At 40.0% G+C, this 19,330-nt stretch overlaps 1 protein-coding gene across 6 annotated transcripts in view; it reads right to left on the bottom strand.

Annotated features, from left to right (window-relative positions):
- Window positions 1–1,089: 1,089 nt before the first annotated feature.
- PEX5L (peroxisomal biogenesis factor 5 like) overlaps window positions 1,090–19,330 on the bottom strand; it is a 93,024-nt gene continuing 74,783 nt past the window's right edge. For all 6 annotated transcript variants that reach the window (XM_088523879.1, XM_088523883.1, XM_088523880.1 and 3 more), the window contains 9 exons: window positions 18,800–18,896; window positions 12,668–12,763; window positions 6,751–6,867; window positions 5,547–5,690; window positions 4,621–4,691; window positions 3,215–3,412; window positions 2,665–2,830; window positions 2,184–2,341; window positions 1,090–1,345 (listed from right to left, as the gene is read on the bottom strand). In XM_088523879.1, the coding sequence (XP_088380005.1) occupies window positions 1,141–1,345; window positions 2,184–2,341; window positions 2,665–2,830; window positions 3,215–3,412; window positions 4,621–4,691; window positions 5,547–5,690; window positions 6,751–6,867; window positions 12,668–12,763; window positions 18,800–18,896 (1,252 nt within the window). In that variant the 3' untranslated portion in view covers window positions 1,090–1,140. The remainder of the gene's footprint in view (window positions 1,346–2,183; window positions 2,342–2,664; window positions 2,831–3,214; window positions 3,413–4,620; window positions 4,692–5,546; window positions 5,691–6,750; window positions 6,868–12,667; window positions 12,764–18,799; window positions 18,897–19,330) is intronic.

The raw sequence follows: 19,330 nt of genomic DNA, 5'->3' as shown, positions 1-19,330 counted from the left end.
AAAGGATCAAATTTTAGCCCCAACTCTACAATCCCTAGATAGACTGATTTTCTCAGGGAGATTTTTCCCTTGAGCATGGTCTGCAGACATTAACTCTTATGAAGTTTTTCTTTATTTGTAATAGAAATCTGCAGGCCAATTGACATAATCCACATACAACATGTATGTGGGTAGTACCTGTAAGATGTGTAATTAAATAGTCTTTTTGGTAGATATTATTTGTATTTGCATTTCTTTAGACATTGAAAACCTTATCACATTACAGGAAAGGATATTTGGTCCTCTATGTTGACAAGGCTATCTTGTATGTTTTGTTGTTACTAATCGAAATAAAAGCATAGCACTGATTTACAAAAAGAAAGATTAAAGTGCATGATACATAGACTGGTGCAGATCCTGCTGCAAGCGCCTCTGTAGAAGATTGGCTCATTCCACGATCAGGGATAGCTGGTTTAAACAACAATTCTAGTGCAAATCACTGCTTCCATTTGTAATACTTGTCCTTTTGGTTAAGTAAATGGCCTAATCCCACGAGCCCTCTTGCACAATGTCCTTGTTACATCCCACGAAGTTTGCAACTCTATGAGCCTGTAGAATTAGGCCCAAATTCAACCAGGGAACCTTCAGAAGCAAAGCTCTTGTTGACTGCCGACCGATAAACAGAGTCAAAACAAAATACATCCATTTTACATGCATCTCTATCAGAGCTTACTTATTGATGGATCTTGAGACAACTTTTCAACAAAGAAACCAAAGGATAGGGAATTCCTGTTGTAGGGAAAAGTGGCGTCAGCATCATGCAATGAGCTGCTAAGCAGATTCCTTGGGTGCGTTGCTCACCGTTCTAATGTGCAATAAGGATTATCTAGGTTGGTTCCTATTCTAGTTTTCTTGGTCTGCTTGGTCTAGTTCAGGGCTTTGTCAGGTTAGCTGCAGTCCATTTTAATCATTTGATTTAGAACTTATTTACCTTTTTTTTTTTCTTTGTGCTTTCGAACTTCTCTTTTTGGAGTCATGTCCAGGAGAGTTTCCCTACTGATGCTCAGCCACGATCTTTTGGAAAACATGGTCATTTTGAAATAAGTCATAGAAGAGTTCTCTAGTTCCTAATGCAGCTTAATCGCTTTGTGGATTTTTTTTTTATGGCTCTAGGTTAAAAGCTCTTAGCAGAATGTCTAGATCACCCACATTGGCAGCTTGGAAGAGTTCTGGTTGGTCCATCATAGACAGAGCAATTCGGAGCGCTGCCCAAATATTGCCTGACAGAGCAGGATGGGGAACCTGCTGTTGGTTCCTGCTCTTCCTTTGCAAACTGAGAGCAGTGAGAAAATTGCTGACAGCCTCTCTGCAGGGAAGAAGAAAAGAAACATGCAAGATAATATGCCTAAAGACTAGCGTAAAGCTTTCTAAAACATCATGCTAAAATCATATATGTTATTTTACAAGACAGTTCATTACAGTCTCTTTGTGCTATTCTTGTTTGATTTGCCTTAAACAAACAGGTAAACATATTGCTTATTGTTTGTTAGAAAAAGGGCTCAGCCAGACCCTACGTGTGGGGAGTCTGTTGTGTAGTTCCCCTTCATCTTAACTGTCTTAAGCTGACACCTGGGACCCTTCTTATGGAGGCCTGGAATATCACCCTTGCTTCCTGAAGGAGGTTTCAGAAGCGTCTTTTACAGGATTAGGTTCTGCAAGTCATTTAACTGACACTTCCCTCCTAGGGACAGGCGCTTCAATTTCCTTTTGGAAAAGCGCTTAAACATAGGACTAACTTTAAGCGTGAGAGTAATCCCACTGATTTATAATAACATTACATGCAATTAGGGCTAAAAAAGCCTGCTTATTTAGCTTCCTGAATGCATCTGGTTTTAATCGAAATGCTATAGTTCTGTTAAACAGAATATGTGGATCTGAGAAAAAAAAGTATCGTTGCTTTCTTGGTGGATTTGAGAAAAGCATCAATGCTTTGGAAAACACTATTCAAAATGTTTGCAATAGTTGAGATGAAGACAGAAAGTCAGAATGTAGCCACATAGATAATTCCAGCTAGAAAATGAGCTTTCACAGAATCACAGAATGCTTAAGGTTGGAAGGGTCCTCTAGGGATCATCTAGTCCAACCCCCCTGGTAACTGTTTATATGGCCCCTGACACTTTTGTCTGTACATTTATGTAACTTACCTGTATGCTCCTAGGTTGATGCAGCTTATTCCTAAATTGTATCTGGACCTAATGAAGCCGGGTTGTATTTCTAAAGCACGTGTATAGGCCTCAACAGCTTCCTCACTTCGATCCCCATTTGCCAGAGTTGCTCCAAGACGGTTCCATAATGTGTAGTCCTGGTGAGAAAACGCGGGTTTTCTACTGCAGGTGTCAAGCAGGGACACAACAGAGTCTTCTGCTAATTGGCATGGAGTGGGAAGGTCTGATTCATGGCTATAGACAGAGCCACGTAACGAGCATGATTAATCAGTACACAGCTAAACCTTGGACACGCATAAATCTGTTACAAATGGCACTGTCTTGTAATTAACATTTCTATTTCGGGCGTTAAAATTTTAATGGCTGAAGTGGCATCTCATTAATATTGGCCTGTTCAAGAGGGGAGAAAGAAAAGGGCCTGTAGAACTAAACTCTTAAGAACATAAAGGCAGAAAATTACCTCTGGCCGAACAGTTAAAGCAGCACTAAATGCATCTATTGCTCTGTTGAATTCTCCATTCAGGTGGAAAAGGACTCCAAGTCCTGTCTGCAAGTCAGGGTCTATCATATCACCATTCTGGTGAGCTGCCTCCAGGTACAAATCCTTTACTTCTTCAAGTAGAGAGCTAGATAAGGGTGAAAAATAGCATCAAGCTGCATCTTGCCCTGCTTTGCAAACATTGCAATATTGAATGCATAGCCTGAATTTAAAATCCTTGCACTGGATATATCAGCAGTGATACACTCTTAAAATTTAAAATAAGCTTCTTCATTATCGGTATGATGCAGATTTATTTTCAGCTGCTGTTGTAAAGTCATTTGCAGAGTATCTGAGTTTACCTATATAGTAAAGTCAAAGCACAACTATGAATCCAGTTGAGATAATGTATTGGCTACAGACTGAGTCTGAGTTTCTGCCAAAGGAAGCAGGCAGAACCTCTGTGGAATAAGGGCACAGCACATAAAGTTGTCATTACAGTTTCCATCATTAGGATTTACATTTCTCTTACCTTTCATCTGATGTCTTAGACATTCTCCTGGTAAGTGCTGGGGACCCTTTTTTGCTTTTCACTATATACTTGTATTTGGGATTTTGCTTTATCCAATTTCGCAGAGCTTGATAGGCCTCTTGTTGATGGCCAGTGTTAGTGTAACTCACAGCCAGGGCCATCAGAGCTTTCAGGTTGTTGGGCTGTAACTCCAAGCACCTAGACAGAAAATAAAAATGCTTTGAGCTTTTTTTTTGCCAGACTCAACTCCAAATAATGTCAGAAATCGCTCACACAGGTAACATCTACCGAGTCATGCTTTCAAAGAAGGGACTTAGTCTTATTTTTACGTGGGAAATGCATTACACCCTGACACGCGCGTGCTTGTGCGGAAACACACCCATGCATAACCCTGCACACAGGCTTTCTGCTCATCCTGCTGGTTGTGTAGATTATTCTTTATAGCAAACATGAGTAGATTCATTTCTGTGGTATCTGCCCCGTCAGTAGACAAAGAGCTGCTTTCTGTAAACTCAAGTGAAGCAATTTAATTAAAAACTTTCAACTACAAAAAAGTATTTTGAAGACACAATCTCTTCCCCTCTTTTGATCTTCTCAGTCATGAGGGATTCTGAGTTATACGCTGGTACAGCTAGAGCCAGTCAGCTCCCATATTCTTCCTCTAGCTACACACCATTAACTGAGAACAGAACCTAGCCTAATTCATCAACGTTACTGTTGCTTGTTTTAAAACGGTGGGGATGAGCAAGGCCTGTATCAGACAATCCCTTGGATTTTCTATCCAGGTACACTAATAAGTTACATATAAATGAGTAAGGGTAATTGAAGTATCCTTAGGCGAAATGACTCGATGGTTAAATTGCTAATGCAATTAAATTTGAAGAGGGTACTTTGTTCAAGTGGAAACATGAACACCCACTACAGTAAGGTAATAATAATACAGTTATTTTGCAATTGATGTTTTACATACAAGCCTGCCATCTTCTTTACATCGTTATCAATCTAAAATGTTCTCAATATAGTATTCAGCAGCTGAAAGGAGTTCATTCCAATTAAGAAACCTCTTCACTAAAGGACAGAGTATGGGAAATATGCTGAGTGGCTGGAATATTAAAAAGGCACTTTGTTTGCATTATGCCTAATTCATGTTTGCCAGGCCATATAACTTTTCTTTTGTGCATCTAATTGAATTTTTAGATTAAATACTTCAGTTATTCTTTAAAATGGAAACATTAATCCCAACTTGTGCTTCCAAATGCACTATGAAGATTTCTGTACGTGCGTCAATACTTTCCTTAGCTGAGTAAATGCTTGAAGTTCCAAGGCGTGTGTGAGGTTAAATATACATAGGCTTCCATCACCTAATTACTGATCAGACCAGTTATTTAGCAATTAACTCCATCTACCTTTGGAGGGCGACAATGGCTGCCTGCTCATTTTCGTTCTCCGCCTGCGTTATGCCCAGGAACTGCCAGGCCTGCCAAAATAATCGTCACTGTTATCGTATGTACCCAAGTGCAAGCAGAGTTACCAGCTTACATCGCCATTAAATAGTGGGTGAATAAAACAGCAGATGTGTCCAGCATTGGCTAAACAGAGATTTTTCTACTGCGAGCACACCGCCAGTACAAATTAATGCAGTTTTGAGTATCTTTGGGCCTCCCCGCATTTATAAGCAATGGATGCAAAGGCATCCTGTCAGTGTAAGGACACATACTGGTTTCTCAAAAGTGGTGCTGTACATTTAAAATGGATTCTGCTGTTGCTAGACATTTGCAGAAAATGATGAAAAACTGTTTTGTTGTATGGGTCAAAGGGATTCTACAGGGTCTGAGAATTTGATCTGCTTTTCAAAATACTGCTGCTTATTTTAGTCTAGCAATAGGCTCAAAGAAGTCTAGCTACACATACTGAAAATATATTTAAGGTTTCAAAGAGGACAGACTGTAAATATAAAGCCACTGAAAATAGGAGTATTGGAAACTGGTGCAACTTTAAAAATGAGTCAACATCCTTGTTGACATCATCAAAGATTTTCATCCTTTCAGTAAGTGTTTAATAGTTTGAAAACATCAGGGGAAAAATGTGAAAAGTTTGAAATATTGTCAATTTCGAAAGCTTCCAAATGAAAGTTTGGGAAGGCCACAGTTTCAAAAAGAGAGTTCTCATCCCATTAGGAGCTCCCCTTAATTTACATCAAGGTGTTTGCTCTTCCAGACCCGCTGCTGCTCACGCGCACCCGAGTGCCGCCGGGCTGGGCCGCGGAGCCGTCGCGGCCCCGCGCGCCAGGGAGGCCCCTTCCCTCCGCGAGTGCAGGGCCCGGCGCCGCTACCTCCGCGTCGTTGGGCTCCTGCAGGATAGCAGCCTCCAGGTACAAGATGGTGACAGGCAGGTCGCCTTCCTTCATCCTTTTCAGTCCTTCCTCAAAAGCCCCCGGCCAGTCTTTGAAAGGGTTTTCAGTATGAAAATAATAGCCCTGGAGAGGAGAGGGAGCAGAGCCGTGAGGAAGCGCTCTAGCAAGGAATGACAACACCGCAGAACTACGTGACTCCCTGGATATGAAGATCCATTGTATGTGGAAAGTATGAACTACCCTGTGAAGTTTAAATTGTTACTTTTCTTAATAATTCATGTCCTGGACATTACTGGATGTTTATATTACTGGTTTCTTTAACTTCGCTCTGGAGTTACACTTGCTGATCCTCATGTATCGGGCTCTGCTTCTCCGATCAAATCTAGCGGCAACAACTCACACTGACTGCATGAGCCCTGAGGACTGAATTTGCAGGCGAAAAACAGTCATCGAGGGGTTCACGAATGGGGCTCGTAGCCTACTGCCTGTTCAGTCACTAACCTGCAACCTTCACTTCCAAAATATAGAAGGGTTTTGCAAGCCCCAGAATTTCTTTTAGGGTCATTTTAAATTTTACCTAGTTGTGAGCTCCTACTACATTTTGGGTTGGATAAAGAGGCCCAGTCAGAAATGTCTGGGAAGGATCAGCTTTCAGACACTGTGTTTTTGGAACAGAAATCAATACAAATGTTAGCCTAAAAATGGCTCCTAGGTCAAAATATCTATTAGAACAGCAAAGCTTCCTTTCTGGCACTGCAGAATGAAGGGTGTATGTTAATATCAGCTACCTAATATAAGTCAAATTAAAATGTACAATAGAGGGAATGAAGGAGAGATACGGAATCTCCATCGTTTTTCTCCTTGGCCGTGTTTGAACTTTCCTGACTAGATTTTTTAGTATTTGATCCTCTTACTTAAGTGTCTGTCTTCAAAAGTGCCCAGTATCCAGCATTTTGCTGAGGGATCCTTATGGCCACATTCGGTCAGGCACAGAACAAGTCCAAAAGCATCTGCACTGTGGTAAAGCCTTCTGAATTTGCCCTTCTCATGCACTTGTAAGGAGGCTGAGCCCTTGGGTACAAGTTAGCTGCCGTGTCTGGGAAGACTTTTCTGGGTGTCCTTGAATAGCTGAGAGGCTCATCCAACTATGGCAAGGATGTGCTGGATTAAAAAGCTCTGTTACCTTCTCAATGGTTGAGATGGTGACTTGCCCTGGTGTTTCCTGGTTCTCTGAAATCCAATTCCTGCGAGCCATTTCTTCCCATTCTGCTTGCATCTTATCCCAAAATTCTGTGTCTGACTAGAAGAAATAGAGAAAAGAGGAAGAAAATTAACAATGAAACTTCAAAAACCTAGTAAGCTTTTATCTTATTTGTATTGGTGGTCTCATTCTGAGATACTACAGCACAAACTTGGTATTCCGCATGGCTAAATTTTGTCTTTTACGTTGTTGTGTGTTTCTTCAACATAAAGCCCTTTATCTCAGAGAGAGCATATGCTCTACACGAAGCAGGATTTACAACAGCTTACACTGCATCTCATTCACTCTAGCAGTAAATTGTTACATAAAATTTGAAGGAAATGAATGCAGCTAGTTCCCTTCCAAAAAAGAAAAATCAACTAAGCAGACATGCCAAGGAATAACAACAGATAAAACAGTTTAAAAGAGAACAAGTATCCCACTTTGATAGACTCAGCATCATTTTCAGCCATGTGAAAAAGAAATGTCAGAACACTGATGGCCTTTTGACAGAACGGAGAAATCCTAACATTGCATCCTATACGGCACAATGGTGAGAGGAAACTAAGAGCTCATAAACAGTCCAGTAACGATACCAATGAGCTCAAGGACAAAAAGGGAAAAATATACACATGAAAGACAGAAATAATGAAATAACAATGAGAATTAGAGTATGTATCACCCAGAATGCGGGAACCACAGTGTGTGCTAGAAAATGATGACAAGAAACAGCAACAAGGCAGCAGAAAAGACGGGGCAGTGCAAGTTCAGCTGCTCCTTTTCAGCCTCCGTGTCCTGGGCACAAGCACAGGAAAGTCATTCTGCAGCTGCCTGTAGGACCCAAGTTCTGTGTTCTGAGTGCCACAGGTCTCTGCAAGGGCCTCCAAGGGGATGGCCAAGACATCGGTGAGCTGGAGGATCTCAGCCTACGTATAGCAAAGACACTAGCACAAACAAATGAGGCTTAGGCAGAACTACTGAGACAGAGATACTAATCAAAGTGATTTAAAGGTATTAGAAAAAGGTCCAGATGGATTCGTCTGAATCTTCACTGCAAGCCTGATCCCCCTGTGCTATTATTTCCCAGCCCAGCATCATTTTAAGAACAGAACTTTTCTGCAGTTCCCTGGCTTGCCACAACTCTCCTTGCTAGGCGCTCAGGGAAAGGAATGAACAACCCATAGAATCATTATGGTTGGAAAAGACCTTCAAGTCAGCAAGGAGAGTATTTGAGACTTAATGTAAAGGGCTAGGAGGACTTACACTCACTAACATTAGGGGCAGTTGTTATAAATCTGTTTAAAGATGACAATGTGCATCCCCTCTTCAGGAATCTAACAAGCATTTCTCCTGTGCTCTCACTGTGCCATCCTGCTGAAATCCCGCACTTCCTTCTAGGACACTGCGACTTCTCCGCGTTGTGCAGTTACTGGGTACGTGAAGGTACCTGCTCTGTTCCTCAGTGACTCAGAAACTGCTGCGAATCCCTCACTCCGGAGAGGAGCTTGTGCTCCTGTGTTCTCTCCTCCTCTCCTCTCTACTGTGAGTAGAAGTGAGCAGAAGATAATGACTCTGCTGCACAACAGCTTCTGAGGTTTCAAAACTGCAACCTATTGAATAGTTCTGAGGTTGTCATGAAACTTCCATTTGGAGACTGAAAAGACCTGGATCGTCATTCAGTTTGCTCCCTTTCAGTCTTATCAGCCATGACTAGAGGCGTTTGAATCCCTCAGACTGTCTTGTCCAACAAATGTCTCCATGAATTATTTTGCTTTCAGTGAAAATCTTTACTATGTTGAAAAAAGTTTATTTGACTGTGTTTTTACTAGGAGTAATTCTGACATTCAGGATGAGGTAAGGGAATGGAAATTTCCCTTTCCCACAGATTAACAAAACTAAGAATGTCTTAAAATGCCATTTTAAATGGAGTAAATCATAGAACTACTGGAGAAATGAATGTATCTGTGATTCTGGCACAAATAGGCTTGTATTCATGCCTCTATTTTCTGTAGGCGTGATGTGGAAGATCCTGTGTGATCACAGGTTCCCATGTACAGGACCTGGAAGATGCTGTGTGTGTCCAGGGCCCTGGCAGGGCAGGACCTGCTGTGAGGGGCTGTGGTTTCTGATCAGAAGAGGCTCTGCCAACGTGCAGAGGGGGCTGCAGCTTCTCCTCCAGTGCAGGATTCCTGCACCAGCTGCTGCTTCTGAAACGCTTGTGGCATTTGGGGTCCTGGCACCTGGGAGGGGAGGGGAAGTTCCAGCTTCTACTGTGCCAGGATACGGGTCCTCAAACCGGTTAGGCAAAGCTGCATCCAAGAGCTGCATCCTGCTCAGTTACAGCACCTGATAAAACGCCGTAATATTTCCATGCCAGTTAACAATGTTAATAGCAGAGCTTTTAATGCTCATGAAGAAGAGGACCATCAATGTCATCATCTTGTAAAGAGCTAGTCTTTTTCAACTGACCTTGATGGCAGTTTTGCTGTTGACTCCAGTAACAAGTGGGTTAAATTAATTTTGAGTACTTCTGAAAATCTGGCTCTGGATCAAGACTCCTAGATCTAATTCTGGCTCTTTTTTGCTATGTGACTGGTGCCAATTACTTCATTTCAATATTTCAGCTGTCTTAATGGTGGTGAATTTCTTTGGACATACCAAAAGGTTTCAGTGCAGTTGAACACATTTAACACATTCTCAGATCATCAGCAGCATTTACATGAAATGACAACTAGGAAAAATGTTTTTTACCATCTGACTCCTTACATGCATAATTTTCTGCATTTTGTCAAAGAGGATATTTTTACTCTTGTTAGCACTGAAAAATATGCTGAAAGAATTAAACAAAAGGCAGGCAAAATATTCCCAGCCTGTTTATTTCCTAGGATGCAATGAAGAGGCGGCACTTTCTTAATATTGGTAGGCAATTTCTAAACTTACCTCTGGTTTCCATCATTTTTAGATTAGAGTTTTGTCAGTCCTGTATTGCCAGAAAGTAATTTGCAATGTTCCTTCTTTATGAGTGCATAAAAACAAAGGCTTTGTGATTGTTATATTTTTTTTTCTGTGAATTACTGCATCAACATACTCCTTCATGTGGAGGACACAAAAGAATTACATTTGTGTGCTAGCTACATGAAGTTTCCTTAGCTGATAATTTCTCAAAACGTAATCTGAAGTATTCATTTTCAGTAAAATTTATGTAACAAATTGATATCAAGACAAAGTTCCCTGCTGTGATTCCAGTTAAGATGCATAGGTTGGTCTGGTTTAGGCAATCCTGAGAGGATCCAACAAGCAGGTAGAAATAGTGAGACTGGATCCTGTAAAATCATGTAAAGGATTTTAACCAGTATTCATGTAAACCACAAAGCTGATGGCTCTGGACTGTGTTTCCGTAGGCTAGAAAAATCCAATCCTATTTTTCTGCTACTATTGTCACATAATTTAGCTGTAACACGTTTTGATGCTTCATTACAGTACATTAAACTGCAGAGGGCTCAAGTGACATTGCTTTGTATATAAAATAAGATAAAGACGGAAAGCTTGAAGTTTCTTTTATATAAACCTGCAACACTGTGTGGCATGTATGAGCAAATTTCTACAGCAGAGACATGCGATGTAAGAAATTTCAAGGTTACTTTTTGCCCAGATCTAAGATATTTTTCATTTAGAAGTTTTTGCACGGCTTTTCATTTTTATTTTTTCTAACTCTTAGCAATTGGATACTAAAGCAAGGAGGCTAAAGCAATCATTTTAACAGAATATAGATCAGGTTGTTGTGGATCTTATTCCCTGTCATGGCGAGTTTTAAAAACTCAGAAATAACGATTGTAGAGGTAAAAATGCAGCCTATTATTATAAAGATTATTTTAAGACATGTTTGTTATGGTGCTTGGAAAACATGAAGATTTTAGGCTGTTTGTGCTTTTCTCACACATAGAGCAACTGGACAATGCAATAATGAAATTTAGTTTCTATCATGACAGAAAAAAAAGCCCAGTCTGTGAGGACCCCAGTGCAAATGAATCTGGACCCTCTCTAGTAATAAAGCTAATTTACTTACCTCTTTATTCTTTAAGGATTCCCCAAAGGCATAAATATCTTTAAACCTTCTTAAGAAAAAATTACCTCACGGATCTTCATTAATCTCAGGGTTTGACATCTTAAGACCATTCCCAAAGCTCTAAAGGGAATATTGGGTAGAGGATAGTTTGGCATCTTAATTTACTGAATTGTTAATTAATTCCTTTCAAAATAGGCCATAAAGAACTTGAGATTTGCTTCCTTTTCATGATCAGTTTTCTGGCTAATATTGCCACTTGGAACTTTCTCAATTGAAAAATATTACAAAAACATGCAAAGCCTAAAAGATGAATTTCTGAACTGTATCTATTCTCTTCTTAAGAAAGCACTAATCTTTCTGAGATGGGCTGCAATTTATTTCAATCACTCTGGCTTTCTTACCACTTCATTTTGGCTAGGATGAAAATTCAGTTCTTTTCATATGCAGATGAAAATGCCTGCTCTACAAGGTCTTGCAGCATCCTTTCCTTTACATTTTAACTACCTGGTACCAGTTTCTATTTTAAGCAGAGGAATTACTTAGACTTCCAGCTACACAGTTAGGGAAACATTTAATGAGATTCTTTTTAATAGCTGTTTTCCAGGCTGCATTAAAGCATTTTAATAATCTTTCTTTGTTGCCTTGGAGTGACCTTTTTAATGTGCAGGCTCGTTTTACAATATATTCCTCTCCTTACTTTACTCGGTAAAGAAATTGAATAAAGTCTTGTAATCTGTTATTAGCCTTAGCATATTTTCCCTTCTGTTGAATGTCTAGGAACTTTGCATTATTACGTGTAGTTCCTGCCCATTGCAGGAGTACTGACACCACTTGCTTGACTCCTAGCCGTAATGCAGATGATGTTCAAACCAAACTGCCTGTGCCTGAACCACAGATCACAGCACAGCGTGTCCTACCTGAAGGATGAGTCTGCAGTGTAATGAGGAACATCCAGAGAATTTTAAACAGTGCCAATCTCAAAGCAATTCCCTCCTTCTTGCCAGTGAGAAATGTATATGATGTGCAACATAAAACCTATTGTGCACTGTTTATAAGGAACCTGCTTGACCAAGAAAACCAATGCACTCCAAAAATACAGGAGAAACGCCTTCAGCGTTCATTTTGTGTTCATTTTAGCCCCATAAGCCAAGACAAGAGCTGCTTTACAAGTAGCAGGATGCTGTGAAATAACAGTAAAACCCTACAGTCTTTTCTTTATTTCTTAAATGAGGAGTTCCATTTCTAGTTAGAAGCCAGCATATGACTTGGACCCATTTTTGTTGTCAGTAAACAAATATTACTTATCAAAATGCATTGCTGCATGGTTCCGGGAATAGCTGCAAATACTCAGCCATTGCAACAAGTATTCTGTTTGTAAATGATTCTGATTTCCAGTTTCAGTGTGGATGGAAAGACTTAGCTTCTGTCTGAATTCAGATTTCAGTCCTACTTATCCTGAGCTGAAACAACTGACTCTGCATATTCAATCACTGGGAAATTGTTTCACATACCAAGTTTGGATGTACTTATCTTTATGGGGAATTTTCACCTACTATAGCAAGACAAAATCTAGCTTATGGAATTGGTTCTGGATCATCTATATTTATAGCTGAGGTTCTATTTTTTGTTAACAGAGAAGGTGCTGTTTTAAATGAATAACTGTTTGATATGTATCTTTTTCTCTGCTTTGAATAATCTAGATTCAGTTTCTCTTCTGCTTGAGCTGCAAGATGAATATGAAATCCATTGAATAGTAGCTGAAAATGAAAAAAAAACAAACAAACAAAGCAATACCTCCACAGCAGCCTTTGCTCTTTCAAATTCCTCCTCCAAGGAGTGATTTCTGGAGAGGAGAGGCCCTCCCCAACGCTGCTCTTTAGTTGACCGTGCCTAAAAAAAAAAAGAAAGAAAGAAAGAAAGGAAAGAATAAATCAGGAGAGGATGATATACTCTATTCCGAATTTCTGAGTTATTTCCTACCTCTAATTGTCTAGAGCCAAAAGGGCTCTTATCTTGGGCAAAGCTAGCTCTGTCCCTGCATGAATTCCTCTGAATCATCTTTCACATTGTAGCAGAGCAGAGATCATTCCTCATGGTCAGCAAAGTAAATTATCTTCTCTAGACTTCTCCCTCAAAATTTAGATGTGTCAAGGGCAGCTGAAGAGATTTCCGAGGAAAGACTGTGGGAGTTTGGCTAAAAAAAAGGAATAGCTGGCTATTTTGTGAAGAATTTACCCTTCACTATTTCTACTACTGTATTTTGGCCGTGGCAATGCAATCCATTCACTAAGCTCCAAGAAGAAGGCATCTCATTTCCCCTGTACGTTTTGCATTTCCCTTTCAGATTCTAGTTTGAGATCACATCAGGGAGCCACATTTGTTATGAATTGACAAAACACTCTTTTTTTACAATTGGTAACTGTCTTTTCTGTGCCTCGCTTTCAGTCATTCCCATTGGAAGCACGTAACTAGTTTCATCCTACTCTTTTATTTAAAGCATTTTATTTATGCTTTTTGCACAAAAGGCTCAGTACAAAACCAAGCAGTGTTCAGTGCAGGCAAGGAACAGCACAAAGCGACCCAGCCTGGTGAAATACAGTCTGACTGCTAATCTCTTCCCTTGTGTTTGTCAGAGGTTAAACTCATTAGCCATTTGCTTGCTCATGGTTTCAATCTCATTAATTTACGTGATTATATTTCTGATGACTCTTAAGTGTAAGACTCAATTACAACAAACCATATTCCTATAAGGAATATTTTTTTTCACTTCAAATTCACCGGGCTGTATCTGCAAGTGTTGGAATGGCCCTGTTGTGAATTCCTAGGCGTTCGTATAAATAATGTACAGTGCGTGGTCAGAGCAGGCATGTCTGTGTGTACAGACACTTTATTGGACTAGAAGATGACTTTCCTTTCTCAGGCTAGGCTTAAAGTGTGTTTTATTCCTGAATCTCTGGGTTCTCAGATAGACATTAATGACTGAAGTGCATATTGGGTTAAGAAAACATACAGTTAGTATAGAACAGCCTAGCACTAGTTCTAATTCTGTGGGAAGTGTTTGGTAAAGAGGGGCACCCCACACATTGTTTCATGGTCTGTCCTGGCTTCTGGACTTGCCGAGCGGCAGGAAACATAGGGCTGGAGGGAAGGTCCACACTGAGGAGTCAGGGTAGATTGTTTCTGTTTTCATATCTACCGTCAGTGTTCTATGGGCTTTTTTTTGGTTTTGTTTTGTTTTGACAAATATACATATTTCGCTGTTGAAGTGGGCAGTAGGAGATTTCAGGTTGCCATTGAAAATGTATCAAAAACAATCCCTGTACACAAAAGCCATAATTTAGTGATTAATAGAATTTAGGGCAAAAGAAATGTCTGGTTCAAACAGTCAATTTGTCTGTGTGTCACACCACCGTGTCACTCACACGTCCATAAGAGGAAACTGAAATTCCTCAGGGAATATGTTGAGGTTGTCTGTAATATATGTCAATGGGAGATGTGCCTGGGTTTAATTTTAAATTATCAAGAGGCCATAATCTTAACACCTTGCTTGGAAATTTGTTTAATTGCCCTCCTTGCTTCCCTTATTACTTTTAACTTCTCTGACTTCCATTTCCAGCTATCAACTCTCCTTTCTTCGATAGTTTAAAGTAATTTTAGTAACTATTATTTTCTCTGTGTTAATTCATTCATGAATGACTGAAATCAGCTTTTAGTTGCCTTTTAATGACCTAAAGAAGCTGAGATCTTAAATATCTCATTATGAGAATTTTTTTAAAGCCATTTTACAATACACACAATAAAGTGGATTCCAATATCCATCTTGTCCATGGTGTACAGAGAAATCTCCTATAAAGATATATAGGGATATATTACACAGGGGTATGAGCCATAAATCCTGTCTAGAACTGCCTTCCAGCTCCCTCTCGTATGTAGAGCCAGCATTCTCGCTCTGAAATGCATGACTCTTCAAGTGATTGTATTAAAATATGTATTTATGCAGGTCTCTGGATCACCAGGTCATTTTATGACTCTCTGGTGTACAATTCTTCATTCAACCTCTGTGCAGATTTTATCAGGAATGACTTAAATTTTCCTTGACATATTTACTTTCAGACAACTAATAGTGAAGATTGGGGTTTCTCTCTTGAGTCACAGAATTATTATTATTAAGACACCTGGTAAATCACTGCTTTTCTTGAGAACATAAGCTAGCCAGTTTTAATCTATTTAACACTGCATTATTCATACTGCATGGTGCTAATTTTTAAATCAGAATATGGTGTGCTAAGTCAAACATCTTGCAGAAGATCACACAGCAACATTTACCAACGGAACTGGTAATCCGACCAAAGAATGAATTTGAGGTTTCTTGACACAAAACTATGTTGACAGACATTAATTATGTTCCTTGCCTTTTCATTATTTGTGAGTTGACTCTTGTAAAATGTTTGGTTACCTCAGCTTGTGAACCTTTTGTTTGCAATGGCTGTAATTTCCTTAGGTCAAAGACAATACTGTAAATCACTGCTTTCAGCCTGATTAGTCTCTAGAAGAGGAGGGTGACCTTGTTGAGGCAGCGGAAGGGAAAAGGGGATGAGAAAGAAGTGCAGAGCTCCTTCCCTCTGCCATATACTGGGGCACACACCTTCTCCCCCCATGGCCCCCACACAAACACACCTTCTCCTCCACCGAATGCACAGCTGCCCTCAGCCAGAGGGAAAAGGTGTTATGGACACCCCCCCAATAAGCTGCATTCACATATAGACAATGCAGGGTTGTTTTCTGAGCTGTGATATTATCCAGGAATGAGACACCCCCTAAATCCCAGCCGTGCTGCCTGTCACTGGTGCAGGAGGAGAGGGGATGGGAATGGAGGGCCAGCACTGAGGAACTTCGTATCTGCAGCCGGTGGCTCTGCAGCCACGTCCTCGCCGCGGAGCCCAAGGTGGGTATGGGGCAGGGTGGAATGGGGATGTCTGAGGCATGGACAGGCCGCAAACACTGTGGGTTGTTATGCTCACCACTCTACAGCGGAGCTGCTGTAGCTCATCACTGGCTGCTGTCTTCAGGGACAAAATCTTCCATTCCAATGCATTTGCGCACACTTTCCTGCACTTGTTGTCTGCTTATGTGCTGTTGGACCTTAACTGTTGGTGAGAGGCTTAAATTGTAGTCTTAATTTTTGAGCAGGTTTTCAAATAATGAGCTAAATCTCTCCCTGGTAACTCCTTCATTTCATTAGCGTAAATGGCATATCCAAGAAGAGAATGGCTCATTAGTCTTATCATAGGTATTTGGGAAAAGTGGAGAATAAATTATGCAGTCTAAATATTGCTGTGCAAAACTAGAAATTTCCAAGGTGTGTAAGGTATGGGCTATATCTTGGCCTAGGAGTGTGAGATACCAGAACTAGGTACAGTTTTTTTAGTATGTCAGAGTGTCCACAGATGCACTCTGAGTGCACAGGGAAATATCTGGAATGCCCCAAATGAGGGGCCCAGGTCTGAAATTGTATTTAGTGTTTGCCAACATGAGCAGACGTTACACATGCACAGTTGAACACATTAAAAATATTATCTACCACTGCAGTTTCTAATTATAAAAGAGAAAATAAATCTTCAAGAAACTGCAGGATATCTCAATGCCAATAAAACCATAACAAGTAACTTGCCAGGGTGGCCAATAACAGGAGCAACAAAGATGCTTGGGGAAAAACATTAAAAGTTACTATTAGATAGTATATGCTATGGGGAAAATATTGAGAAGGAAGAAGGCCACATTCAGTGGTAGCTACTTTGTCTTGAAATACATTTTTTCCTTATTAATTCAAAGCTTACCTTTGTAATTCTGCATTGGCATAAGTGCGGGTAAACACAGGATTTCATTAAGAAAATTGCGTAACTTAAATGCTAATATGAAAATCTGAACCATTTATTTAGCATTTCCCTTTGAGGAACTAAAGTTAATGTGTCGAAGATGAATGATGAAGGTGATTGTCTCATAAACTGCTGATGGCAAACGGCAACAAGTTTTGCAAGAGGAAAGCTCTAGGGTATGGCAGGATAGTTGCGTGTGTGAAGATTACCCTTAGATGAGGTAGACAAGATCTGCAGAGGACACAATTTGGGGAATATATACTTCGATAGAAGCTTGAATGTGATTTCTTTCATAAGCAAGGGATTAAGAATTCTGTAGGAGAGATGAGCCTGGTGGTTGGGAACCAACAGCAGGGATAATCGAAGCTGGTTGAAAATACTACATTTCTTGGTAAACTATCAAGAATAAACACGTGGTCTCAGAAGGTGGTCTTCAGGTCAGTTACCTGTATTTGCACACCTAATTAACAGTTCAACAATGTTTCATGCCTGGAGTGGATCACAGGATGGAAAAAAAAGTGATGGTTATGAGAAACTGTTTCAGGTTGGTCAATTCAATTTAGCATTTTTTTCATCTTGATATACTAGCCATTGTACAAAAGAGTATGGAGTCTGAACTGACTGAGCCTGTACTGAATTAAAAATGGAGATTTTTGCTTCCACAATTACTTTACGGGAAGATAAATTGGTAAGACACCCTATAAAGTAGAGACGTAGTAGAGATTTGCAATGAGTGTCTGATTTACACACATTTAGAATGAGTATTTAGAATCAGCCCTTCCTGACATTTGGATTTCTTAGGCTAAGGAATATCCTCCTAAAAAGGAGGATAAAGCATGTGAACTAAAGTTCATGGAAATGGACTGTGCTTGGAAATACGTTTTTCTCCATTACTAAGATATATAATTTTATAGTAAAGAAAGGGGACATTTCATGCATTAGAATCAGTGTTAGGATTTCCAAAGGGAGAAAAAGAATCTTGTTTGTAACGTACAGACAGCAGAGAAGGAAAGGAGGATAATTCCCCTATGAAAACATAGGAATGGATCCTGAGAACTGGATTTTATTTTCTGTCTCTACAAAACCTGCCACATGATCTTAGTAAAGACACTCAGTATATTGGTCTCTCATTCTTCTGTTTTGAAAACAAGGCTATTAATTTCCATTAATGTCCCAAGTTTTCATCTGACAGAAAGGCCAGGCCTAAAAAGAGCAGTGGAAGAGAAGAAAATTATTTTCAGCTAAAACTGAATCCACCAAACAGATTTCTCCTTCCCTCACCAGTGGCATAGACTGAACTTGAAGTTGTTCAGCTAAGAAATGAAAAGCAGGATATGCCAGAAAAGAGGGTGTATAAGCAACTTGAAGTATGTGAATGTATATATAAATGTATGTTTGTATAAACACATACATGTGTAAGTATTTATGTGTGCATATATATATATATGTATCACCATATATCTTTAAGTAATCACTTCTAGAAAAACCTGTCCAATATGCCATATAACACCAGAATTGACAAAATCTACACACCTTCAGCCTGCAGCCCATCCTACAAGAGCTGCTTTTTGCAGCAGGAGAAATTCATGTGACCACACTGCCCCCCATTTGTGGAGAGGAACCACGAATGAACATGGGCCCAGGGATTCCTTCCTGCATTCCCTAGCAGTTTCCCAATGCTGGGGATTCCTGCCTGACCAAGAGACCTTGGCAAAATGTATCTAACAAATTAAGGGAACCATGAGAAGTTAGAATTTCAGAACTGGAGGAAGGGAAAGATGACACTGCAGCAAATTCTAGATTGAAATCTTTCTCTCTGTACAGGAGGATCACAGCTCACCGCAACATTAAATACTGAATGTTGAGATGGTGACACAGTTATTTCAGTTTCTTAAAATCTTAATTTGGAAGTTGTGTGAAGATTCAGCTGTGTGTGTCTTTTAACTGATGATCCTGAAATTTCCCTTAAATATTTCTTCCAGAATGTTACCCAGTGGGACAGTTCCTTTTTGCTAAAAAAAATATTACTGAATCTGCTAAGTTCTCTTACCTGTGTTGCAGGTGCTAGTTCTAAATCTGATGTTGAATCGGAATCCAAGGCACTCTTGACATTAGTCAGCTCAGACTGTGATCTGTTTTCCGTGGACCTATAAATAACATTACATATTCATCATTGCACACTATAAACGCTGCCTTCTGTCTGCCAGTTTCATAAGTATACACTGACTAATTGGGCTATTTTTTAGCCGCATTCTTTAACTCGCTGATACCAAAAGTGCCTGCACCCTTCTCAGAATTCCCACTGCTCTGTTTTTCAGTGCCATGCAGACACTAGTCAATGCGAAGAACAGTTGGGCCTGATTCAGCAGTAGAGCCCTGGATTGGTATGAAACTAGTAAGATGGGTTAGAGACTTTGCTTGTGCCCCTATACTTCAACTTCACAGCGCAGGAAAATGAGACACACGAGGGTTAGGCAGCATCACCAGGCCGTGACAAGATGCAGTGTCTGAGAACCAACCACCATAACACAGGACTTCAACTTGGTTCACACACTTCTTTTTTTGTGGCACAAGATCCCAG

Source organism: Tinamus guttatus, unplaced genomic scaffold, assembly GCF_059628265.1.
Source record: "Tinamus guttatus ecotype Peru unplaced genomic scaffold, ASM5962826v1 Tinamus_guttatus_pri_ptg000198l, whole genome shotgun sequence".
Lineage (NCBI taxonomy): Eukaryota > Metazoa > Chordata > Aves > Tinamiformes > Tinamidae > Tinamus > Tinamus guttatus.
This window is presented reverse-complemented; position numbering and strand designations above follow the sequence as displayed.